At 42.0% G+C, this 18,511-nt stretch overlaps 1 protein-coding gene across 1 annotated transcript in view; it reads right to left on the minus strand.

Moving 5' to 3' along the window:
* Positions 1–1,476, minus strand: part of LOC100341088 (sulfotransferase 6B1) — a gene marked incomplete in the record, with an annotated part of 23,246 nt that extends 21,770 nt beyond the window's left edge. The window contains 2 exon segments of the mRNA XM_070049475.1: positions 1–116; positions 1,339–1,476. Coding sequence (XP_069905576.1) covers positions 1–27 — 27 coding nt within the window.
* Between the last annotated feature and the right edge of the window lie 17,035 nt (positions 1,477–18,511).

The raw sequence follows: 18,511 nt of genomic DNA on the forward strand, positions 1-18,511 counted from the left end.
CTCACGGGGCAGCCTCTGTGATGACATCGCTCTCGGCTCTGTGAGGAACGGTCTTTCAAACAGTGCCTCTCCACAGGGAACACCGCAGATGTGGGGGGTTGATCTGAACCCAAGCTCTGTGGCAGAGGAACCTCAAAATTACTAAACTGGCAATCCAACCAGGGGACCATATATATATACTTCTGCAATTCTGCACAAGAGTAATTTTTAAACCAGAACTGAGCCAAAGTCTCTTTTCAAAAATGATGTTATCTGAATTTTGCTGATAAGGTGTATTACAAAATGCTTCTTCCAACTTGACTCAACATAGTTTGTGTACAAAGCCCCAAGTTATCAGAACACAGCCGTTGTATTAAGGCACTAAAACTAATCAAATCCTTTGGCCTCATAAAGAAAGGCTTTTTGTGGCTGTCATGGATTATGTCACTGTGGAAATGATTAGAAAACTTAGATTTCTTCTTATTAATATTAACACTCAGCACAGGAAGTAGCCAGTATTGCATTTCAGAAAAAAAGAGAAATGGAGAGAGAAAAGGGAAGTGTAAATTTTGCTGGGAATTCACAGTCAGCCCATGACTAAAGACAAACCTCACAAGAAATGCATTCGAAAGGGTAACTTGGGAATCTATATTTGTGAGCCAGAAAAATAAGCTACCTTAAGCTCTCATGTAAACAGAAAGTTTCAGGTTGAAGACAATTCTTTTCAGAGTCAATCTTAGCTTTTGTGAGCAATATTGTAATATTCTGCATTCAACTGGACAGAGCAGTGCAGTGTCCAGTTTCTCTGGGGAACAACAGATGTGTCTGCTGGTTTACCCATCAACTGTAACAGTCGCCAGGATAAAATAGACATTTTAATGGAACACACAAAAAAATAGAGGTCTACAGTCTGGGAAACAATTGAAGAAGAATGATACATGTGACAGAGCAGAGTGAAATTTAGAACAATCATAGGTGTAGAAATTGTCAGAGAATCTATAAATAACAATCATGTGAACTGCTTGGCTGATGAACTTTGACATCAGTACATAAAATAAGTTGTATTTCTGTATTCTAGCAACAACCAATTGAAAAAACAAAATTTGAAAAACAATACTACTTACAATTCTATTTTAAAAATGAATTTCTAGAAATACATCTACGGGTGAGCATTTGGCACAGTGGTCATTCACTGCTTGGGATCCCTGCACCCCATACAACAGTGCCTGGCTGGGTTCAAACCCTTGCTCCACACGTGCCCCTACCTCCCTACCCCTCACCACCATACCATCTTCTTGCTAATGCGCATCCTAGGAGGCAACAGGTAATGGCTTAAGTACTTGGATCCCCACTACCCACCTGGGAGACCCAGTTTGAGTTACAGTTTCCTGGCTTTGGTCTGGCTTGCCCAGTCCCAGCTGCTGCAGGCATTTGAGAAGTACAACAGTGGATGGAAGATCTCTCTGTGTCTCTCAGTCTCTCTTTCTTGTCTCTTTCTCTCTCTGCCTTTCAAACAAATATTTAAAAAGAGAAATAAGTCTGATAAAAGATTTTCAAGGCATTGAAAACTATAAAGTATTACTGAATAAAGTTAAAGAACATATAAATAAATGGAGAAATATACCATGTCAATGAACAAAATAACCCAATATTATTATGTCCAAGTTTTCCTTATTGGCTTATAAAGTCAATTCAGCTTGATCAAAATCCCAATAGGCATATGTGTTTCTCAATGTAGTTTTGTGTAAATTGACAATTATATGGAAATGCAAAAGCCTCAGAATAGCCAAAGAAATCTTAATTAAGAACACATCTGGAGGAATTTTACCATCAGATTTCAAGAGTTGCTATAGAAGTACAGTAATTAAGACAATTACTGACAATTAGTCCACGTCTAAGAAGAGTATGGAATAAGATGAATCGCATACTTACTCACAGACTCAGCACTCATTTTCACTTATATAATGATTTATGATTTTTGGATCATTGAAACCACCAGAGATGGCAGCAAATTCAATGTTGGAGATGGGTTCAGAAGCAATACCTTACCCAATGACATTCTCAAGTGCATGTGGACAATACTCCATGACAGATCATATGCTGTGCTACAGCAAGCCTCAATAAATTTGCAAGCACTGAAATCGTAAAAAGTATCTTCTCTGACCACAATGGAATTGAAATAGAAATTAATAACATAAGGAAATTAACATATATGGGAACTAAACAACAAATTCCTACATAAGCATTGGTTTGAAGAAAATTGGGTAAAGAAGAAATTAAAGGGAAGTTACAACATACTTACAGTGTAAACAAGATCCAATTTCAACATGACAAAACTTAGAGGGCACAGTTAAGGCAGTACTTACAGGAAACTTTTTACCCGTAAAAACGTGATGACAAAAAAGAACAAACATTGCAAATCAATAGTCTGAACTTGTACTTCAAGACACTGAAAACAGACAGCAAATTAAACTTAAAGCAATAATGACTGAACAATTATATCAATAAAAAGGAGGAAAGAAAAATAATACAAAAGTTGATGAAACCGAAAGCTGTGTCTTTGAACAAGGTTTATAAATTTTGAACTGCATTGATGGAGATACAGACTGAGAGAAATGGGGAGAAAGGAATACAAAGAGACAGAGCAAAACAAGGGGGCATTATTACTTCATTTTAAAAAGATTTATTTATTTATTTGAAAGACAGAGTTACAAAAAGAGAGGGAGAGACAGAGACAAAGAGATTTTCCATCGATTGTTTAACTCCCCAATGGCACCAATGGCCAGTCCCAAGCCAGACCGAAGCCAGGAGTCTAGAACTCCATCCACGTGGGTGCAAGGGCCCAAGCGCATGGGCCATTTTCCACTGCTTTCACTGGCACATTAGCGGGGAGCTGGATAGGAAGTGGAGCAGCTGGGACTCAAACCAGAATTCACTGGCCCCTATTATTTACTTTAAACAAATAAAAACAATAATAGAAGAAAGCTAAGAGCTAATGCATTTAATCAAATAAGATAACTTAAATGGACTAATTCCCAGACAGATAGAAACCATAAAACTGGCTCAGGGAGAGATAGAAAATTTTGAATGGACTATATATATAACATGTTAACAGATTCAATTTGTTTTTTTGTTTTGTTTTTGTTTTGTTTTTTGATTTTTTTTTTTTTTTTGACAAGCAGAGCTGGAGAGAGAGAGAAAGGTCTTCCTTCCGTTGGTTCACTCCCCTAATGGCCGCTATGGCCAGAACTACAGTGATCCGAAGCCAGGAGCCAGGTGCCTCCTCCTGGTCTCCCATGTGGGTGCAGGGCCCAAGCACTTGGGCCATCCTCCACTGCTGTCCCAGGCTACAGCAGAGAGCTGGACTGGAAGAGGAGCAACTGGGACAGAACCAGCACCCCAACCGGGACTAGAACCCGGGGTGCCGGCGCCACAGGCAGAGGATTAGTCTAGTAAGCCGTGGCGCCAGCCAGCAGATTCAATTTGTAATAAAAATTTTCCCACAAATAAAAGCCCAGGCTCAAAAGGCTTCAGCAGTAAACTCGACTTGAGGTTTAAAGAATTAACACCCAATCCTTCAGACTCCTGTGGAGAAGAGAAGGGAAGGAACAATTCCCAACTCAATGTATGAGCCCAGATCAGCCTGATCCCACAGCCAACCAAAGGCCACAAGAAAACTGCATGTCACTATTCCTTAGCAAAAATGCTCAATTAAATCAAACCCAGCAAAATATACAAAGAATTATATGCCAGAACAAAACAACCTAATTTAACAATTGAAAATTCATTAATACAACATGTTATTTTAAGATTAGGATTAAAAATCACGAGATCATTTCAGCAGAGCATTGAAAAATTAAACACACTTTTAGTACTGAAACACTCAACATACTAGAAAGAAAGGGACATTTTCTCAATGCTATAAAGGCCGTCTATGAGACACCAACAGATTGTGATACAGAATTGATTTCCTGGAGTCCGGCTGCCTCTAACATCTTCCCCCATTCCTGGGTTCATGGTCCCCTCAGTTTCTGCATTCAGATCACTCTTCTGACTTGGGCTGTCTTGTTTCTCTCTTTATGAGCCCCTGTGATTACACTGTCCACCCCCTCACCCAATACTTCAAGATAACCTCCCCATTTCAAGATCGTTAGTAGGCCCAGCCTTGTGGCGCAGCAGGTAGAGCCTCCGCCTGCAGTGCTGACATCCCATAGAGGTGCTGGGCCAAGTCTTGGCTGTTCTATTTCTGATCCAGCTTCTTGCTAAGGTACCTGGGAAAGCACAGAAGGTGGCCCAAGTGCTTAGGCCCCTGCACCTACGTGGTAGACCCGGAAGAAGCTTCTTGTTCCTGGCTTTGGATAGGCTCAGCTCCGGCTGTTGGGGCTATTTGGGGAGTGAACCAGCCGATGGAAGACTTTCTCTCTCTCTTTCTGCCTCTGCCTCTCTGTAACTGTCTTTCAAGTGAATAAATAAATCTTGTTTTTTAAAAAAACTATTATTTGCATGAACATGTCTCCCGATTCTCTTTTGTTGTAGAAGTTCACATTCACAGCTTTGTGGCTTAGCATGGGGCTCTCTTGTGGAGGGCCATTCTGTTTGCTACACAACAAAATGGAACATTATTCAGCCATAAGAGGAAAGGATTACTGGTACATGCTTCCATATAGACTAATCTTGAAGACATTATGGCACATACTTTGTGATTCCATTTACATAAAACATTCAGTATGCAATCTATACAGCCGGGGTAAATTGGTGGTTGCCTACAGCTGAGAGGTTGGTAGGAAAAGGAGAGTAATGGCTAATGGGCATGGGGTCTTTTGTTTTTGAAGTGATAAAAATGTTCCCAAACTGATTGTGGTGGCACTTTCATAACACTATAGATATATAAAAAACCACATCAAATTGCTCAATGTAAATAATTTGTTTGGTATATGATTATATATAAAGTTATTGATTTTTTAAAGCCTAACACTGTACATCTATCAGCATCTTTCACCAACAAAAATGTAAGAATTCTAGTTTTCATATTCTTGCCAAGATATGATATTGCCACACTTAACTGATGGGGATATAAATTGGCTACAATAGTTTGAAAAGGTCTTTGGCAGTATTCTCATTTTTCTGTTGCTGCTAAAAACTGTGATTATTAATGGCTTACAAACAACAGTTCCTTATCTTTCATAGCTCAGCTGGGCAGTTCTTGCTTTATGCCTCTCAAACGGTTGCTTTCAGATGGTGCTAATTAGTGTGTTTATCAGAAGCCATGCATGGACTTGGCCTAGCAGATGGCTCACTCATGTGGTGGACAGTTGGTTCTAGCTGTTGACTAGTAGCTCAGGTAGTGCCCTCCACCAGATACAAACATGGAGCTTCTCCCTGTGGCTTGGGATTTTTCAGTATGGAAGGTACATTTTGAAAGATAATGTCCCAAGCCGGCGCAGTGGCTCAATAGGCTAATCCTCCACCTTGCGGCGCCGGCACACCGGGTTCTAGTCCCGGTTGGGGCACCGGATTCTGTCCCGGTTGCCCCTCTTCCAGGCCAGCTCTCTGCTATGGCCAGGGAGTGCAGTGGAGGATGGCCCAGGTGCTTGGGCCCTGCACCCCATGGGAGACCAGGAAAAAGCACCTGGATCCTGGCTCCTGCCATCGGATCAGCGCGGTGCGCCGGCTGCAGCGGCGGCCATTGGAGGGTGAACCAACGGCAAAGGAAGACCTTTCTCTCTCTGTCTCTCTCTCTCTCTGTCCACTCTGCCTGTCAAAAATAAAAATAAAAAAAAAAAAAGAAAGATAATGTCCCACGTGGGAGACCTGGATGAACTTGCTGGCTCCTGGCTCCTCGCTTTGGCCTCGCCCAACATCATTGTTGTGACCATCTGTGCATGAACCAGTGAATGGAATATCTCTCTCTCCGTATCTCTCCCGCCCCCCCCCCAACTCTGACTTTTAAATAAATAAATAAATAAATCTTTAAAAAACAAAGGAAAAGAAAGGTAATGTCCCAAGAGTGAATGTTCCAGAAACCCAAGCAGAATTTGCAAGGGTTTTTTTTTTTTTTTTTTTTTTTTTTTTTTTGACAGGCAGAGTGGACAGTGAGAGAGAGAGAGACAGAGAGAAGGTCTTCCTTTGCCATTGGTTCACCCTCCAATGGCCGCCGCGGCCAGCGCGCTTTGGCCGGCGCACCGCACTGATCCGATGGTAGGAGCCAGGAGCCAGGTGCTTTTCTTGGTCTCCCATGGGGTGCAGGGCCCAAGCACCTGGGCCATCCTCCACTGCACTCCCTGGCCACAGCAGAGAGCTGGCCTGGAAGAGGGGCAACCGGGACAGAATCCAGCGCCCCAACCGGGACTAGAACCTGGTGTGCCGGCGCCGCTAGGCGGAGGATTAGCCTAGTGAGCCGCGGTGCCGGCCTGCAAGGGTTCTTAAGATTTACTCTTGGGAGTCATGCAACATCACTTCAGCTGCATTCTACTAGCTCCACATGGTTAGCCCAGATAGAGTATGGGAGGGAGCCACAAAGCCAAATACTGGGAAACATGGCTTACTTGGGACCACTATGGGCAACCAACTCTTCCTGTCCTCCTCTAACTTACAATGTTACAGCCTTCTCAAGCCCCCAACATCTCACTATTTTAGGTCATTAGCATTGGGCTTTAAGTCCGTGATCTTATCATCTGTACCAGGTCCAAGAATGGATGGGGATCCTTGGGGCCCACCCTTCTGCTGAGTTCCTTGAATGCATCTCCTAGCATATAATTCCCTACAGTCTGAAGATTCGGGACTCAAAGAAACCAGGTATCTGTCCATGCACATCCAGGGGTTAAGGTAACTCCATGGGACATTTTCATTTAAAACTGGGAAGAAGTGAAGGTGCCTAATCCCCAGTGGGATATAGGAATATTGTTGAGTGCAGTCTTCCTTCCTACCTACCAGAAACTGTGGTTCTAAACCCTGCCTTTTGGGCTCCTGCTTCTGCATCCCATACCATCTTTTATTTACATAAAAAATTACACTCCAGTAGCCAAACTGATTTCTTAGATAGACTTTAGAGTTGTGGGGGTTCTCAGGGCTCTTTTCCTTTTGAACCACCCCCGTCTCTTTAAGTCCAAGTATATCCATTTTTCCTTTGTATGTTTTCCCGATACAAGGAATGAAAATGCTGAAGGTTTGCTGTGAGTATTATGAATATATTCATAAATATCTTCAGGAAAGGCCTCATTCTTTGAGGGGCAGGCCCTTAAGATCTTTAACAGCCTCACCATCTGCCTCAGAAGCCTAGGAGGGAGGGCATACACATGTTCCTCCTTCTGGAAGATCAACAGGTTGTCTCACGGCCACATCCTGGACTTCAACTTCAAGTCAAGGCCACGGACGCCATCACTGCTCTGAAGCCATCTTTTACTTCTGGAACATTTTGTGAGCTGGAAAGGCTCTCACAGACTCTATTTTCCATGAAATTCTCACAAAACCCTGGACAGTCCCTTTTTTATTTCAATTCCCTCTTCTATTTTACCATAGGCCCTAGAAGAAGTCAGCAATGATTTTCAACATTCTGCCTGGAAATTTCCATAGTCAAGTCATACGCATGCTGAGTACCCTTTAGCTGTTTCACAATAACTCGGGGTAGTGTTGCTAATTGTGCTTCCAGGAAAAACTCACATCCTCTTTAATCCAGAATCAAGTAATAACTTCCTTATTGTAGTTTAAGATTGTAGTAAGTTTCCCTATCAAGCTTCCATTCTCTGTCCAGTCCCAAAGTCAATGCTACATGCTTTAGATTTCTATTACAAAACACCTCACATAGAGGTACCAATTTCTATTTTATTATCTGTTTACTATGTAACAACCTATCCCCAAATATGGTGCTTTAAAACAACAATTTATCACTCAAGCTCTTATGATTTTGCTGGGTTCAGCAGGGCGATTCTCATTTGGAGTCCCTCATGGCAGCTGGGCCTAGAGTCACCTGAAGACCGAGCTGCTCATCCAAGGGGACTCAGCTGTGACAGCTAAGAGTGGATGCCAGATATCTGCTTGGAACTCATCTGGGGCTGCCTATCAGACGATCTTTCTTCCCACCTCTCTGCTTCCTTCCTACCTTCTTCCCCCCTTCCCCACGTGTTTGGGTCCAGATGATGATGTGGGCAGGAGAAAGAGATGAACATTTATGACATGGATATTAAAGCTGCATGTGAAGAAGGAAAGGAGAGAGGAAGTAATAAAAAGATCATCAGCAAGCCTGATGCGACACAGTTGTGTGACAAGAGACAGGGGGCCTTTAGCCGAGTGCTTAATATGCCCACTCCCATGTCAGGGAGCCTGGGTCTGAAACCCAGCTCCAGCTCCTGATTCCAGTCTCCCAGCAATGCAGCAGGGATGGCCCCAATAGTTGTGCTCCTACTGCCCACATGAGAGTTATAGTGTGAGTCCCCAGCTTTGGCCCCAGCCCAACCCCTGCCATTGCGGGCATCTGGGGAGTGAACCAGCAAACAGGATCTCTCTCTCTCTCTTTCTCTCTCTCTCTCTCTCTCTCCTCTATCTCTCTCTTCTCTAAAATAAATTTTAAACTTCAAATTATGTAACAATATATCTGAGTACAAAATACATCTAAAGAGATCTAGGAGAGGAGTCACTACACCCCACTTCACAGAATAGATGCATTTCAGTTTCCTTTTCACATGTTAATGATTGTTTGAAAAATTTTTTTTAACAAGGAGCCCATAAGACTCCTCTCCTGAAAAAGTGGAATAATTTTCATTTTAAATAGAAAAGGAAAAGAGATGCAGGCTAGGTAAACTGGAGTGGACACATCTGGACACAGAAGGAGACAAAGGACTCCTGGTTGCGTAGCAAGCAGTATGTTCAGCTGCAACCCTGGGCGGGGTCCCACAGAGAACCATGACGGCCCCAGCACTGAACGTCAGCCAGAGGAGCCCTCACTGTGCAGCGAGGATAGCCCTGCCCAGCATCAGCGTCACAGGAATGCTTTCTCCTTTTCTGAGACAAGACTGGGGACGCTTGTGCATATGGGGACTGAGCCAACAGCCGTGATGAACGGGAGACAGGGAATCAGGGTGTGCCACAGTGCTGACTGATCAAAGACAACCGCCAACAGCAGCACAGGTGTGAATCCCTCACTCCCGCCTGCCCAGAAGCCCCTGGGACAGAAAGAAGCAGCCCCTCTTCCTGCATCTTCCTGTGTGACCCTCCCTAAGGAAAACTGTAACCTCAAAACCCTGGTTATGAAGTAAAATATGCTAGTCTCGAGAGGCTAACAAAGTAGGAAGGGGGTGACAAGAATATTAAAGGAATCTTAGTCTCCTCGCGGAAGGATCATCTGGCTTAGTAGGTTATTGTCTTCTTGATGCATAATTCCATTTTCATTGTCAAGTATGGGAAATGATGGTTTATTTACTTTCCATTCGTAACATTGCTAACTCCCTCTCCCCACCTCTAGAACTACTGCTGTAAGTATTGTGTGCTTGCAAAGTCAAAAGAGGAAAGAATATTAATTATTTTAGAAATACTAGCACTGTCACAACAGGTACTATTTGCAGTGTGCTTACTTCATGCCAGCCCCCGTGCCAAGTGATCTATTTGCTAAATGCTCTACGTGCTAAGTGTTCTGCGTTCATTTAATCTTGTCAACAACACTGAAAAAGAAGTATTAGTAAACCCATTTTTTTTTTTAGTGATAGATTCAGTGGGACTCAGTAAATTACCCACAAATTCACCTAGCTAGAATAGCAGTCTCGGGTGAACACAGCTAACTTGGAAATCCATGCTCCTCGTCATTCTGTGATCTTTTTTTTTTTTTTTTTTTTTTTTTTTTGACAGGCAGAGTGGACAGTGAGAGAGAGAGACAGAGAGAAAGGTCTTCCTTTGCCGTTGGTTCACCCTCCAATGGCCGCCGCGGCCGGCGCACCGCGCTGATCTGATGGCAGGAGCCAGGTACTTCTCCTGGTCTCCCATGGGGTGCAGGGCCCAAGCACTTGGGCCATCCTCCACTGCACTCCTGGGCCACAGCAGAGAGCTGGCCTGGAAGAGGGGCAACCGGGACAGAATCCGGCGCCCCGACTGGGACTAGAACCCGGTGTGCCGGCGCCGCAAGGCGGAGGATTAGCCTAGTGAGCCGCGGCGCCGGCCACTCTGTGATCTTACTCCTGCACATCCTCTGATTTGTGCAACAGAATGTGCCTGTGGCACACATGTGCACGAAATATTGAAAGGTCAGAAGTTTATAACTGCTATTTATTGTCCTTGGCTCTCTCCATTTTCTCCCATTTCTAAAAATCTTATTCACATCTTTGGAGACCTTCCAGAACGCTGCACACAATCCTCGGTGCAAACGGAATCCCTAGAGCAGACGACAGGGTCCCCAGACAAGGAAGAAGCCCAGCGCTGTGGGCGTTACCAGGAAGGCAGGCAGGCACGAGCGCCGGACAGCTCAGGAAGGGACCCCAGCGGAGCTGGCCTTTGACAAGGGCCTCGGAGACAAAAAGGTTTTCACAGACAAGTATGGTGGGCTGTGATTTCTGGAAAGAGGGGGCTGCAGGAGAAAGACTTCAGGCCTAGAAGACAGCGCACAGAAGTTCAGCTGCAGCAACTTTAGCTGAAGGTAGATTAGGAGCAGCAGGTGAGTTTGCAAAGTGCCGCGCGTTAGGCAGATGCCTTTCAGTTTTGCAAACTATTTTATATCTAGAACGTGGGTGTTTCTCTTTGGTTGAGGAGATTAATTGTTCTTCCTCTTTTGAGTCTCATGCATGTTTGCTCCCTAGCTACCACACAGCTTAGGTATGAACAGGTGTATTGTAGAGCCTGATTGGGGAGGGGCTGCTGGACTTTTCAACCAACTGGTTCTTGCCTTATTGAATTACTTGGTTTCCACCCCATGCTCACAAGTACGTGAATTCTCAAAGGTTGTTACAGAAGCAATGATTCCAAGTGCAGTCTGTGTTCAAGGAAGTTTCCAAGATGCAAAGTTGTGCTTTTCCTCATCTTGAGAAGGTCAGACCGCACAGGACCAACTGGTTGATGAAACTGTTGGTGCAACTGACTCTGACCAATCAGGAAAAAAAAAATTGAGTAAAAGAGGTCATTTTTTTCCATTTCCCCATATAACCCTTATAATACTTGTTTATTCAGAGCAAGTCTATTTGAAAAGGTCAAATTAAATTTACCACTCAGTTCTTTTCATCTTAAGAACTAGCCATTGATCCCAACAGCCAGTTTCCCAAGGGAAAAAGAAGCCCTCATTACAAGGAGAGTAATTTCTTTGGAAGATACAGAATCACTATCAAAAGATTTTTAGTTATTTGAAGTCACAAAAATACCTCTTGAGATTCCTACAAAGAGTAGATTTCTGTCATTCTTTGAAGTTTTAATAAGAAGATCAATAAGGAAACTAAGAATGGAAAATATTTTTATTGAAAATTAAAAGAATTCTGCTTTATTAGCAGTCTATGCACATTTAGGCCATCTAACCTGTGGATACAAATAGAGCCATATTAAAAATAATTTACTTGAGGTAAGCATTGTAGTGCAGTGAGTAAAGCTGCCAGTTGGGCTGGCATCTGTCTGTAACAAAGTGTCTGGGACCGAGTTCTACCTCCGATGCTGCTTCCTGCTAATGCATCCGTAAGGCAGCAGATGACGGTCCAAGAACTAGGGTCCCTGTCACTCACATGAAAGAGTTGGATGGAGTTCCTGGATCCTGGCTTTGACCTGGTCCAGTCCTGGCTGTTGTGTGCATTTGGGGAGTGAACCAACACATGGAATCTCTCTCTCCACCTCTCTGTGTTTTAAATTAAAAAATAATAATAATTTTACCTAATTTTAAAAATTTTACCTAATTGCCTTCATCTGAAGACTGGCAGTATCTTCTTCCTGATGAGTTCTGAGCTTTTCCACAATATAATCCTAAGTACTCACGACCAATCAACCAATCTACCACTGAACACCACTGACCACCCTCCAGCTACACCTTCTCATAGGGCAGTCCAATACTCACCCGCAGCTGGGACACTGTACATACACCATGCAATTACCAGCAGTGCTGATCGTTCTAAGGCCATGGGTATGACTGAGAAGGATTTGGAAGAAATCCCCTCACCCAAGCTGCCCCCCACCCAAGGACCCATAATACTGTAAAAGCTTCTCTTGCAGTTTAGCATATGCACACAACCTTATGATTTCATTTATGTGATATCCTAGAGTACATCAATAATAATCTGCAGTGTCAGAAAGCAGATTTGTGGTTGCCTGGGGCAAAAATTTTGAGGATATTTACTGAAAGGGGAGCATGGAACTATTTAGAGTGTTGGACAGAGCTTGAACATATTGTCAAAATTCATCATCTTCATTGTATGCTTAACATGGATTCATTTTATTGACTTCTAATTCTACTTCAATAGAGTTCTTTTTTTAAGTACATCAAGATGCTATTTTTCAGATATCACATTGACAGTAAGCTCAAATCCTTCAGCACACACTTAGATGGTGAGGTTACAGAGAGATGGGTACTCACATTGTTTGGGGAATAAAAGATGTTTTGATCCCTAAGGATATTACAGTCTCAGAATATGTAACACTCCTGCCAAAAATGCATGAAATGCATCTATTCATGTGGACCTCAATTCAGAAACATTCAACTGACCCAGACTCTTGAAAATGCCAATGTTAAAAAGATGAAGAAAGATAGGAATAGTTTCAGATGAAAGAGACTGAAGAAAGAGGCATAATTAAATACAATGTGGGTTCTGAGGTTGGATCGTGGAACAGAACAAAAAACTATAAAGGCATTAATGATCTAATTGGTAAAATTTGAATATGAACTATATTTTAGATAATCAGTTTTAAACTTCTGAATTTATTACTATACTATGATTTATAGGGATATATCCTTGTGGTTAGGATATATACATAAAAATATTTAGGACTAAAATATGATGATATCTGCAACTTACCCTCAAGTGTTTCAGCAACAACAATTCAGGAGGTAAACAGAACACACACGACAAAATGTTTGTGATTGTTGGCCCTGAGCAAAGCTCCTGTGGGAACTGCATGTCGTGGAGGCACTTCTAGGTCACTATGGTCTGGAATACTCCACGAAGAAAGACAAGGAAAGTGGGGACGTCTGAGAAGACAAGAGAAGTAAGAAGAGGAGTGGAACAGTGCCAGTGGGGAGGAATCAGCATGTGATATATATTATGGGGGCCAGTGTTGTGGCATAGCAGGTAAAACCACCGCCTGCAGTGTTGCCATCCATCCATCCACCCCAGACTCCCCTCACACACCTGCCGGTGGTGGCTCCTATTCCTAGCCCTCCTGCAAACCTCAGTCATGAAGATCCCCAGAGATCAGGGCCCGGCCATTTCCTATGGGAGACCTTTAGATTTTGTCCAAGCCAAAGAAATCTGAACAGATGGTCTAGATCACCACTATTTTGAATTCTTCTAATTTTTTGGTCTTGCCTTTAACTTGTTTCACATTTCCCTTTGTTTTAACTTTAATGGTGCTTTATCTACCTTACTAAAGTGTACACATGGACATCCAAAAGTCTGTGGAAAGCTGGAATTAAAAGATAAGTTTAGGTGCAAAAAATTAGAAAGTCATGAATATGAGGGATCTTCAAAGAGTTCCCAAAAATGCATAGTATGAAAAAAACTGCATGGATTTCAAAAATTTCTGTACCCAGAAAAACTTATCTTTTAATTCCATCCACCCATGAGCCTTTGAAGAATTCTCATCAATGTCTAGAGGCGAAATTCATAATATAGTCCTTTTATAGTCTTTAAAATTCCAGTATAATACCTGCTAGTTCAGGTTCAATAAATATTTGTTGAAGAAGCAAAATTTGAAAACAAATAAACTGAAAAGAAAATGACTTATCAATATTATCATGTAGCACATTATTGTGTGTTAGGGCCCCCTAGTGTACAAAACAAATCTGTCTAAAGGAGCCCAGATTAACAAGCATTTGAACAAATTGTCAAGGGAATGATCTCTGATTTATTCCTTTAATTCAAGACCCTTGATTTATTGTTCTGGGAGAAAAGAACTGTTCCAAATATTAGAATGCACCTATTGTCCACCTATTCACCCACTTGGGCTTCAGCATCCTTTCAAAATGCCATTTCTTCACCCCAAAATGGAATTAAAAGTTTTCATGGATTCTAAGATACTTTTTTTTTTCACATTTTCACATGTCTGTGATCAAACTACATGTTACAATGGATGCTCTCCCTGTTACTCTTATTTATGCAGTAATTATGACATAACAGCCCTTTTGTACATATGGGAAAACTCGGGTATCACATTGTTTCATTTGTGTTAAATTTCACAGCCATTTGAACATCTTGAAAAAGATACATATTATGGGGGCCAGTGTTGTGGCATAGCAGGTAAAACCACCGCCTGCAGTGTTGCCATCCATCCATCCATGAGCCAGTTTGAGTCCCGGCTGTTCTACTTCTGATCCAGCTCTCTGCTAAGCCTGGGAAGGCATTAGAAGATGGCCCAAGTCTTTGGGCCCCTGCACCCACGTGGGAGACCCAGAAGAAACTCCTGGCTCCTGGTTCCTGGCTTCTGAACAGCCGTTGCGGCCATTTAGGGAATGAACCAGTTGATGGAAGACCTCTCTCTCTCTCTGCTTCTGCCTTTTAAATAAGTAAATTTTAAAAAAGATATATATGATGATAATCTCTCTCATATGTATACATACTTGGTAACAGTATTATAGCAATTCTTAATCCTTTGCTTTTTCATATAAATTATACATTAGCTATACAACAAATACTATAGATAGATAACTGATAGATGATAGACACAGATAGAAGAGAGAGAGGAAGGGAGGGAGGGAGAGAGATGGGCATTAAAATATAAAGCCACGTATACAAGAAGGCAGGGAAATTATGCAATGGGATATGAGTTGACTTATGTAAGATGAGTATTGTTGAGGAATGACCACATTTCCAAATTATGTTACAAAATGACCAAGTTTTCTAGGAGACCTAAGAAGTCACTCAGAATGAAGCAGAGCTGGATTCCATTCTATTGTTGGGATTCATTCCACAAGGCTGCTTCCCAGGAGCCAAGAAGTGCGACTGTGCGCAGGAAATTTGCATTGCCACTTCTGAGCAAATACAAGGAACTTCAAAGTCATGGAGACTGATGTGATCTCTGACCCCTCGTCCAACACTAACAACAAGATGCGGCTTCTTCAGTCCCTTCCTGGTAACAGTGAATAGAGGCTATTTACTTAGTGACACATGAGTCATCTGCTGGGCAGGTGTTAAGGTAAATCAGAAATTACGGCAAAATCCGCAGGCAGAAACATTCCTCAAAGTCATACCAACAATGTTGAAGGTGTTAAAGACACCAAGATCATGAGCACAAGCTACAAAGATCAGCACAACACCAAGGAAAAAAATGCATAATGGCTATGATTATTGTATCCGTACATTTCATTTTAAGTCACAACATGAAAGCTAAGAATGAAACTTCTTCAAAATGTTACAATGTATAAATGCCAAAAATAATTGGACGCATTTTAGTTGAACTAAGGGTGGACTGGCAGAAAGTCATCTGTAATTGTTATCCAAGAGCTTCACATAACCCACATAATAATTTGATTTTGTGAGGCATTTCATGCTCATGCATCGTAACAGTTGAAAGAAATGCTAACCAAAAACTATGGCAATTTGGAATGTCGTGGCAATTCTTAATCCTTTGCTTTTCCATATAAATTACTAATTAGTTAGACAATAAATGCTGTAGGTCTAGATTGATTTTAGCAACAATGACATCTTTAAGACACTGAAAATGTTTCTCCTTGTGAATGCAGTACATGTCAATTAATATAGGTCTTCCTTATTGTCCTCCAATAAATTAATTATGCCCAAAAATGGTTTGATTCTTTTTGCAATGTTTATTATGGATTGGCCATCATTGATTTTGTTTCCATAGTAAATGGCTCCATTTATTCAAATTATATTTTCTAGCTGTTGAAAACTAGACATAAAAATGAAATTGACTTTAAATATTGATGTTACATCTGGCAACCTTGCTAATTCTGGGTGTTAACATTACAAATTTGTCTGATTTTGCTCGGTAAATTTGTTGATCATTTTGGGTTTCCTATCATCTTCAGAAAGAAGGGTTTTCCTTTGTTCTTTCAAATCTTTATGCCTTCATTTCATTTTATTTATTTTTTACTATGTCATCTAGTTAGCAAGGACAATGTTGAGTAAGAAATTCTACTCAAGGGGCCAGTGCTGTGGCATAGCAGGTAAAGCTGCCGCCTGCAGTGCTAGTATCCCATGTAGGCACCAGTTCGAGTCCCAGCTGCTCCACTTCCCAACTAGCTCTCTGCTGTGGCCTGGGAAAGCAGCAGAAGATGGCCCAAGTCCTTGCAGCCCTGCATCCACATGGGAGACCCAGAAGAAGCTCCTGGTTCCTGGATCCTGGCATCGAACTGGCGCAGCTCGGGCCATTGCCACCAATTGGGGAGTGGAGCAGCGGATCGTAGACCCCTCTCTCTCTGCCTCTCCTTCTCTCTCTGTGTAACTCTGACTTTCAAACAAATAATAAATCTTAAAAAAAAAAAAAAATCCTACTCCAGTGCTAGGATTTGAAAGTGTCACCCAGTAAAACCAAAAACCAAAAAATAAAACCACTTAACCCTCAGTGCAGCAGTGTGGGCAGGCGGGTCTTCATGGGAGGCTCCACCCCCAAGAATTAATTAATGCCAATTATTAAAGGCTTGAGGCCCTGAGTTCAGTCTTGGCTCTTCCTTGCTCTCTCTCTGCCCTTCCCCCGTGGAATGATGCAGCAAGAAGACCCTGGCCAGATGCGAGCCCCTCAACTCTAGATTTTCCAGCCTCTAGAATCAAGAGGCAGCAGGATTCTGTTTGTTAATTACCCAGTGGATAGTATTCTGTTGCAGCATCACAAAATGTTCCAAGACACCCTGTCCTCTGTTTTAAAGGCATATTCTCATGTTTCAGCACTAAAATTATGTGTGCTATATAAATATTTTTAAGTCAATATCATCATAAAGAAGTCTACCTTATATTAACATATGGTTCAATTGTCTATTTTTTAACTGATGTAAAAAACTATGCATTTATGAAGTACTATGTGATGTCCTGATATCCATTGCACACTGTCCACCAACTGTCAGGTGACTATAGATAATTATACATAACAATGTTTGGTATTTTTTTTGAATTATTTTGAATGTTTTCAACCAAGAGACTGATAAATGTTTTAGAGAGATTCAGAGACCAGGACTGCTCTTTTTACCAGTTTGCTCTTGTGGGAACTAACTAGTGTCCATAGAGAACGACAATAATCCCTTCGAGGGTGTTGTCCCCAGTAACTGCTCAGCTCCCATCAGGCTCCATCCCCTTAATAGGCCAAAATCTAGATGAAGCCAGTAGCACACAAACCTTTGTGAGACAATGACATCTGAACAAGGCAATTACTAACACAGGAAGATTTGTTTAAACTAGGAACGGTTGTTAATTTTTTCTTATGATTTTTCATCTACTGATACAATCAATCATAAGACATTTTTCTTTAATCTGGTTAATGTGGTGAATTATGTTAATACATTCTTTAATGTTAAGCTTCCTTCTCTTCAGGAATAAATCCAACCTATTCAATCATCAGAAAGATGTAATAGTTCTAAAACTGTTCCTAACAGCATAGCTGCAAAATATGTTAAATACAATTAGGCAAAACTCCCACTGCCTCCATCCCAAAGGTTGGACATTTTTCTTTTAACGGGAGACATGAGTGCATTTGGCGTCTATGTGGCTGCTGGCATATGTGAAACGCTGACATTCTTGTTTCCTATATACTCTGCAGGAGCCTGCCTTTGTGTGATGCCCTCATCCTGCAGTGTTTTTCCCAACCATCTCTTAGCCCTCTAATATTTCCCTTTTTTAAGATTATATTTTTATTTACTTGAAAGGCAGAGTTACAGGGTGAGGTATAGGGGTGGTGGGAGAGAGAGAGAGAGAGAGAGAGAGAGAGAATGAATCATGGATCCTCTGGTTCACTCCCCAGATGGCCAGGGCTGGGCCTAGCCAAAGCCGGGGGCCTGGAGCTCCATCCAGGTCTTCCATGGGGGTGGTAGGGACCCAAGTACTTCAACCTTCACCTGCTGTGTCCCAGGTGTGCATTCACAGGAAACTGGATCAGAAGTGAAGGAGCTGGGACTTCAACCAGGTATACAGGGGCACCCCAAATGGTGACCTAACTGCTGTACCAAACGGCACCACTGTAAGTTTATAATAATCAAAAACTTAGCATGTGAACCAGCAATATGCACACAATGTTGATAGTAGCATTATTCAAAACAGCCAGGAATTGAAAAGAATCTGCATATACATCAGCTGGTGACTAAACAAAATGGGATACCTGCATAGAATGGAATAATATTCAGCTATCAAAGGAACTTCTGAGGGGATGATGCTGCGGAGGAGTAGGTTAAACCTCTGCTTGTGATGCTGGCAGGCTGGAG

This window comes from Oryctolagus cuniculus, chromosome 9 (genome assembly GCF_964237555.1).
Source record: "Oryctolagus cuniculus chromosome 9, mOryCun1.1, whole genome shotgun sequence".
Classification (NCBI taxonomy): Eukaryota; Metazoa; Chordata; class Mammalia; order Lagomorpha; family Leporidae; genus Oryctolagus; species Oryctolagus cuniculus.